The sequence below is a fragment of the Oncorhynchus tshawytscha genome, linkage group LG22, assembly GCF_018296145.1.
Source record: "Oncorhynchus tshawytscha isolate Ot180627B linkage group LG22, Otsh_v2.0, whole genome shotgun sequence".
NCBI classification, from domain to species: Eukaryota; Metazoa; Chordata; class Actinopteri; order Salmoniformes; family Salmonidae; genus Oncorhynchus; species Oncorhynchus tshawytscha.
Window position 1 is genome coordinate 9776621 of NC_056450.1, and position 8963 is coordinate 9785583.

Consider the following 8963-nt stretch of genomic DNA (forward strand, 5'->3'; position numbering starts at 1 on the left):
GTTAAACTTAGCTGGTTTTCTTCTCTCCTCCATGTTCAGCCTGGATGCTTGGTCTTGACTTTCCCGGCTATTCACTCGAGGGCCTATCATGATCCAAGAGAAATGGATTGAATTAGGAAAATGAGTGATGTAGTCAAACTAATGGAGTAGGCCACCCTAAACGTTATGCTCTGCATCCTTGTTCATTCTCATTTAGTTCACATTGATGTTGAAACTATAGCCACAACATGTCGGCTTCCGTTAAGGCCATGCCTTGATCAAATAAAATCCGAGATAAAAACTTAAATAGAAAGATGTCCCTGAAGCACGGGAATGAAGCCAACTAGCCTATGTATTCAAAAATGCTTATTTTGAATAGTTACTTTTTGCGGGGGGGTTTCATTATAGGGAAATGTTAGTCTGTTGGTGGCTGTTTCAAAATGTAAATATAGGCTATTACAGTGGTTTAGATGAAAAATGCCCAGGTTTCAAAATGGTAACATCTCAAGCAAGGCAACATCTAGTCATTGATTCACGATGGACATTTAGACTACCTACAAATAGCATAAAGCCTGCTAGACTGTATGAGAGTGAAAACAGCAGCGCTTCGAGTGTGGTCTTGAAATCTTGGTCTCATTATAAAGCATAGATTTGCCTTAACCTCGCAGTGATCTCGGTTCACTTTGTCAGTAAGGCTGGTAGTGGTTAGTCATACATTACAATGTGTGAGAGTAAAATGTCTATATACTGCTGTGTTCCAGTATAGGCTATTGTACAATATGCTAATGTAGTAATGTAGTAGCTATACTATAGTGATAGTTATAATAATACTAATAATCATAATCATAGTAGGCCTAATAGTGAAGTCTTACCTGTAGAATTCAAAAGCATGTTTAGTCTGCTATATCAAATACTAAACCTGTGCTAGCCTAGCCCACTCCCATACAGCCTCCTAAAGATTATCTTTATAATTGCCATAACCTATGTAAACAAACAGGAATCTGTTACTGGTTTTCTTACTGCTCCTGCGGTGTTTTGAAAATGAATAGTTTGAACCTCCTAGATCTTGCCTAAGTGAACCACTCCTACACATCCAAGTGTTCCACGTTGATATATGACAATATCTACTTTCGATCACGTGTCTCCGGGCGACTTAGACGGATTGCGCGTCATCTCGCCTTCCTAAATTTCCCCCTTCTAACAGCTCGAATCCAAAACATCTATCTATCGTACGGAGTACGGGGGAAAGATGTTTAACTCAGTGAATCTGGGAAACTTCTGCTCCCAGACGCGCAAAGACCGGACATCCGAGTTTGGGGACAGAACGGGCTGCGCCTCTAACATCTACCTTCCCAGCTGCACCTACTACGTCCCCGAATTTTCTGCCGTCTCTTCATTTCTTCCACAGGCCTCGTCGCGGCAGATAACCTACCCATATTCCACAAATCTGTCTCAAGTGCAGCCGGTACGGGATGTTTCCTATGGATTGGACCCTTCTAGTAAATGGCACCATAGAAGCAATTATGCATCATGCTACTCTGGAGAGGATCTGGTGCACAGGGACTGTCTTCCGCAATCCACCATGACAGAAATGCTTATGAAAACGAACGAGAATGTGTACAGCCACCATAACCACCATCCCAGCTCCAACCATCCCTCCACAGGGTTCTACCCCGGAGTGGGGAAAAACAGCGTCCTCCCTCAAGGTTTCGACCGCTTTTTTGAGACCGCATACTGCGGCACGGACAATCAGTCAGCAGATACTTGTTTACAAAAGAGCGAGGCTAGAAAGCTGGAAACAAAGTTCCAGCAGCCAGCGGCTCTACCGGGCGTCCCAGACCAAGACAAGGACACAGAGGATGAGGAGGAACATACAAATTCGGGCTCGTGTTCTTCTTCAGCCACCAAGGACCGCAGCGCCAGCAAGAACAGCCACTCGAGTAGGTACCGAAGCTGTAAATGGGGAAAGGGACTAGCCCGGTGTTTTGTCGGTCAGATTTTATGTGGAGTTTTATAAGCATTCAAAGGATTTTATTATAACCTACAAAGCTCTTTCTTCCAATGAGAAGACTTTTTACGATGGGAAAGCTCTTTGAAAAAAAAGGATGTTATACACAGACGCTTCTATCGTGGAGTCTGTGAAATTTTAAGAGCGCGCTATTGTGACAAATGCTAACTTTGATCATGAACTTGCATTGGGCATTTTAAGGGATTTTCGCGTTGGGCTGTCGTGAGTAAAAACCAATTGGGCAGAACATTGCTTTTGGCGTCCTGTGAATTTTATTTTAGCAGCTTGCACGCAAACTATAACACTAAAGGACGTGCTGTGAGATTATTAGCCTTGTACACTTAGAGGCAGGCTCCATAAGTATCCATCTATCTATATTTATCTGGGCAAATGTCGAAGATAGCAATATCATTGTGTTGCGGTGGTTTCCTTGCAACGAAAGAGAAAAGGATACAAGTGTAATCAGTCGTAGAGGCTCCAGTGTGAGTTTGTGTCAATATCTGGATTCAAGCATTGCACTGCAGTATTGAACCGAACACATTCTGTCCAAGTGAGGCACATTTCTATTCGGTTAGCCCTGAGATATTTATGTCTGAATCTGCAGTGATTGATACACACACACACACACACACACACACACACACACGATCTCTAACTCACACGCACAGGCCCACTGGCGTCTCTTTGTGTAGCCAAATGTATCCCAATCAGGAAATAACTGCAGAGATGTTTTGTGTCGTTGTACCTTATCTTTTTTCATGACGTTTTGACCACCACTGTGATGTAGTGTGTCTCAGATCCGAAATACATTTTAGATTCACATCGAATATAAACATACGCATTTCACAGAGCCATGAAGGAGTCTGGAAATGGATAGCGAAGGTCTAGTTTTGTATATTTGTAAGAGACAAAACACATACTGTAGGCTGTAATACTGTAGGCTGTAATACATACTGGAGGCTGTAAATGTATATGATTTGCTCTTCAAGCGCTTGTGATAATGTAACAGTCTTTATGGCGGATGTGTCTGATGTGTTACGTGCAGTGTTGGATGTTGACATAATTGGTATAATCAAATTGATGCTTCTCGAAATTCCTGAATGGTGTATTCACATAGAGAGGCTATATACTTTGTGTTGATGTGAATATGTGTGAGCGGCTGCTTTAACTTCATGTGAATATCTGTGCGTAAATGGCAAACAATCCCATTGAACTTTCACTGATCATGTCCTTTATGATTGATTGCCCCAGGTACTCCTCGCACAAGGAAGAAGAGGTGTCCATACTCCAAATTTCAGATCCGAGAATTGGAGCGGGAGTTCTTCTTTAACGTTTACATCAACAAAGAGAAACGGATGCAGCTTTCCCGGATGCTGAACCTCACCGACCGACAGGTTAAAATCTGGTTTCAGAATCGAAGAATGAAAGAAAAGAAATTAAGCAGAGATCGTTTGCAGTACTTTTCTGGAAACCCACTATTGTGAGCACGCAGAGTGTAAAAGCATAATGATTATAGTCAAAAGGTCAATGACACACTTTTCTCAGTGAATTCTTATCACCAGTAATAAACACATTTCAAGTTACTTCAAAAAGACAGATCAGCAGCAATGTTGAGCAACTAAATGTTAAGATGAGGTTATTTCAATTTCTAACATTCGGGGTTGCTGTATGTATGCGGTGATAAGGCACCATTTTCCTGTAGCCTTCATTCGCAGGATACTTTCTAGTTCATATATACAGGTGGTTATATAGAATAATCATTTATATGCTGCTGTCGAGTTCATATGGTTTTCCGTGTATTGACCACGAATCTTAATTGTGTTTATTCAATTGTGCATTTCACAATTATTGTTTGTTGAATAGTATTACATGTTACAACGCAATTCGGAAGCCATGATAGGCCTATATTGGACATTTAAACGTTCCCTTTCCACTGGTCGATGTATTTGTAGCCTACCATGTTTCTGTTTTCGACCAGAATATTCAACACACAATAATACATTTACAGGTGTCCATTTTGCCACCGAGAACTGTGACGTGTACAATCTGTAATGATGTTTTCCTTGTACAGACTATGCAACTATGTGCATTCGTGACTGTAAATATGATTTTGTTTTTAATTTCGCTCCCCCCTTTTCCCTGCTGCTATTTTCTTTACACCGCCCAAGCTGTGTACTTTAAAAGCTTTAATGTTAACACTCCTTTAAATTATTTGCTTTATGCTTGGTGCTTCTTTATGAAAGAGGAGGAAAATATGGCGATGTGCCTGTGTATCATTAATATAAAGATACCTATGAAATAAACAGGCGTATAGACAAAACTAACAGACTGGTGGATTTTTTTTGTCATAGATGTTATTATTGACCATGGTTATGCCTATGTGAATGTCGTTTTCAAGCCGATTGATTGAGAGTGGTAGGCAATGATTAAAAAAGTATTGGCAAAATAATCCGACTGCATTTATGCCTTCGATTTTCTTTTGGGCCATTGTTCGGTCTATCTGATGGTTATTTTCAAGGGATTTGAGTGGGGTGGGTAGCCTAAATGTTTGTGCCACTGTTTTGATAAAACCAAGTTCGAAGCATGTGGAGAGATTGCGAGTCGTGCGTTATTAGTTGGGTATTTGTGGATAGTAATTGCATCCAATGCCAACTTAGTTTTAAGCCACACTATTTTAATGTAGGAACAGGCCTTACCTTTTACGCAAAAACATTTTCAGACGAAAACATTGTTGAAGGAGTGTGTGTGTGGGGCTGTTGAGCGGTGCATTTATACAACGCTCACATGCTTAGTGGATATAACTCTAGGACTGCATATTTGAGCTTTTGCAAGCACACACAGAAGTACACGGAAACGACAACACAGAAACTAGGCTACACCTCAGAATCACAGAGAAAGAAAGAGGAACGGGATCCTCCTTTAGTGCCCACTAAATGGAATCGCCACTCTTGCAGTCCAGACAGTGTCATAAAGACAGAGGCACTAAATGGCTATTTTTTTCTCTTAATTGCACCGTCTGTTCGGAAGGAATGGCGTTCACTTCCGATGTAAATAGTAAACAAGTAAGATTGGCTGTCCAAACAAAAAACTTAGCAACTAGACTGTTCAACGTGAACTCGGGCCGGTGCTGTGCACAACGTCAATCCCCCTCCAACTGCACAACACACAAGCACAAGCACACGTACACACACACACACACACACACACACACACATACACACACACACACACACATACACATACACACACACACACACACACACACACACACACACACACACACACACACACACACACACACACACACACACACACATACACATATATACACACACACACACACACACACACACACACACACACACACACACACACACACACACACACACACACACACACACCCCACACATCCTTTAGCATTTCAGCCTTCACCACTGCTTCATACCTCAGATATTTCTGAGAAAAACGGACCTCAAAAATTAGATCGTGGAACTCTAGGTCAGTCAGGTTATACATTGACATTACCCAAACTATGTCTTTACTAATTCTTGACTACATTTGCCAGGTGGTAGGTGTGTGTGCACATCTATAAATATAGAGGACATTACTGGGGTGTGTCTGTTGGACAGATTTTACCGAGTGAGTGTATGAGTGTGTGGATAGCCTACGTGCGTGCGCCCGCGTGCACACAGAGCATATGTGCATGGAATATTGCACGTGTGTGTATTAACTACAATTTATAATTAAAAGTAGTCTTTGAACTTCAATAATGTCAAGGCCTTCACCTTTAACCCGCTGCAATAAAGTGGAATCAAGGAGCCCCTTTTGCCCGGAAATGTGTGCAGGCGAGGAATCGACCAATGGGAGTGAGTGGGAAAGGAAAAAGGAATGTGTAGAGAGTCCAACTTTGACCCCTCCCATTAAACTACAGCAGGTAACTTTGCCAGCTTTAGTACGCCCAGTAAATACACTTTATTATCCCAGTAAAATGTATACGTTTTCACGCATGATACGTTTTATAACATGTTGGCATGAGCTTTAACATGTAGTTATATTTTCACAGTTTCTTGTGGAAATGAATGTAGATAATGCCTTTGGGTTAAATTCTTCTTTAAGAATTATATTATAGAATTATATTATATTCTGTAATGTTCTATTCGATTCTCTCTCTATTTGTGTGTGTGTGTTTATTCCCTGCTACTCACTACAATCCCTTTAGACTAAAGCTGAAGGCGGAAGAGGGGGTGTTAGTTGTGACAGGGGGGAGATGCTCGCAGGCAGAGATCAAGGCTGGAATACTTTTCTTGTCACACCCACCAACCTTGGCCCTGGGACGATGACGTAGGTCATTTGTTGGATATCTCTGCCACACATCGTCACCATTCTCTGTGGCTCGAGGCTCCTCAAACTCCTGCCCATCTACCACAGGGGGCCAGGATTCACCCCGGGTTGTGTTGATCGCACAATAGGAGGGCAATGTTTTGTTTCCTTTCCTTCAATAGGCTTTATAAAATTATAGGACAATGCATGGAAACATCATGTTCTTCTTTCAATGGATGATTTTATACATATGTCACTACAGTGTTCATATGGTGTTCGAGATTGAATGACATTTTATTTTGTTTTAGTTGTGCTATAGTTGTAATATGGTAGTCTTGATTTATCCTGAGAGATGAGAGAGGATACAATGCAGCCGGCGGTTGGTTCAGTCGAGCTGATCCCATTGCGCACTTGGCTGTTGGGAAGGAAAATGGCGGGTGTCACAGGCGAATGCAATCGGACGGCCTGAAGAATAACATTTCGTGATATCCGATGCATGGCGATTCATTAAGGTTGAAAATGAACTAACACAAAGCATAGCGAGATCTTTGTTGAACCTTTTCAATGTGATAAGAAATGTAGCTAACGCTTATTTGAATTAATTCTACGGCAGCGCTCAAATAATTATTATGTAGGCCTATGTATTTTTGACTCCATGTTTATGTTCTAACTTGATGTTATTGTTATGGTTTGTGTGTTTGGTGAGTACTGAGGCCTAATTTCATTTCGTTCATGTTTTGAGCATTCCTGTATTTTGTCCTAGCATGTTTTTAGGTGGGCTATTGTGAAGGACACGTTGAAAAAGTGTCTAAATTACGCGTCATTGTAATTCAAGGTGTATTGCTTGAAATGACGTTTGTGCTTAACCCCTTGATCACACCGTACTACATCTACATTACTCAGGAGCCTTGTCTTGATGGTTACTTTATGTATGATGCTGTTGTTTTCCACAGCAGATTATTATATACACGTGTTCGTGTTTGATAATAGGATCAGAATTTGAAAGCTCAAGCCCGCGCTACCAAGTTCATTTTGAATAGAGATTAGCCTGTTACTATAGGCCTCGTTCTTGAGAATAATTCTGCAGTGAGTTTTTAGGTGAAGGGTTGATCACGAGCACTTATCCTCCGGCATAAACAAATGTAACGGTGGATGCAATCAGAAATAGATCACATCAAAAATGAAAAGTAGGCCAGCACTAATTTGGATAGAAATGGCAATTTAAGCTTTGTTTTGCAACGAGTTATTGCCATAATGAGTTCCAATGTATGCGCATTGTACAAGTGGCTTACCCTAGATGTGATGAAAGCTGAAGGCTGTCGATATACTTCGAAGAAACTAACCTGCGGTCCTTTGTGTGGTCGTCACCAATTGAATACCTATGTGTGCTTTCAGATTACCACTTCTCTGATTTATATTTGTCTTTAAGACGCTACATGCCTCAGCCATAAATTCCCACTTGCACAGGGGGTGGACATCTGCTTGCAAGGAGCTCAACCTCGTTACATCAAATTGGGAAGCTATTTCATGGTGGCCTGCAATAGACAAACTAGTTTTGGCTTGCCTGCGTCTGCGTAAACGTAACATGACAAGGGGATGGGCGGCATACGCGTAATGTGTATCTTGTGTATGTTTTCGCTACTCCGCATGATGGTAAATATATTCGATTTGAAGCAAAAAACTGTATAGCAGACTGAATAACGTTTAAAGACGTAAAGCGCACATGTGTCTGTGCTTATTTCACACTAAACACAAATCAACAGCTATTTAGGCAATAAAACGAATGGAAATATGTTATTTTACCCATGAGCAAATAAAACCTTTCCTATACGCGCGCGTAAAACATCAATATGTGCACAAAACAACATTCAAAAGAACAAAATACACTAAAGAACATTCACACCTAGGCATTCATCGTTATTACCGTTTATTTCACTGACAAATACACATAATAGGCATACCAATCGACACACATCAGTCCCCCAAACACACATAGCCCTCCTATTACAAACAAGGGCAAATACACAGGTATAGTGATTCACATGTAGTAAACAATATTTAGATCATGATAATTATTCAGATCACGTGTTATTATTGGGCTTATCGCCTTTTAAATGGAGGTAAACTGAACAAAGACATTACTTATTGACCAATTACTATTTTGTGAGAAATTGTACTTGAAGTCGGCCTAAAGTTCCCATTATTATGCTATGCAATGACCCATGTTGAACACGAGTTAGGTTATAACGGGTTATAACGTATCTATTGAAACCACGAATGTTAAAGGTATCTGTGTCTCCGGGAATGGTGTAATGGGCTGTGTCTTCAGTATAGGTAAATTCCACAATTACTCCTTATTTAAATTGAGATACTACCAACCATTCGTAAGCGGGCAAACACACACACACACACAGAGAGAGAGAGAGAGAGAGAGAGAGAGATAATGTGCACACACACGCAGTCTGCATGGGTATTAGTATACACATATCTGAGGATGACGAATTCAGGATGCTGGTTTCATTTGCCAACTTTAATAGTCTTCTAAAGGTATCGTTGCAGCAGCATTTACCTTAATCTCTCTATCACAAAACACAACCCCTTGGAGAATACTTTTTAATTTTATAAAATATAATTGAATCCCATACCCCAGGTTCCA

The 8963-nt window shown here is 40.8% G+C and overlaps 1 protein-coding gene across 1 annotated transcript; it reads left to right on the forward strand.

Moving 5' to 3' along the window:
- Positions 1-1103: 1103 nt before the first annotated feature.
- Positions 1104-4394, forward strand: LOC112221400 (homeobox protein Hox-C11a). Its single transcript, XM_024383547.1, has 2 exons — positions 1104-1919; positions 3239-4394. The coding sequence occupies exons 1-2, from the start codon at positions 1229-1231 to the stop codon at positions 3469-3471; spliced, it is 924 nt and encodes a 307-aa protein (XP_024239315.1). The 5' UTR covers positions 1104-1228; the 3' UTR covers positions 3472-4394.
- Positions 4395-8963: the final 4569 nt, after the last annotated feature.

Excerpts from the sequence above, each read along its gene's own strand:
- LOC112221400 (XM_024383547.1), top strand. The coding sequence starts at position 1,229 with ATGTTTAACTCAGTGAATCTGGGAAACTTCTGCTCCCAGACGCGCAAA. Across the intron at positions 1,920-3,238 it reads CAGCAAGAACAGCCACTCGA|GTACTCCTCGCACAAGGAAG; the intron begins GTAGGTACCGAA and ends TGATTGCCCCAG.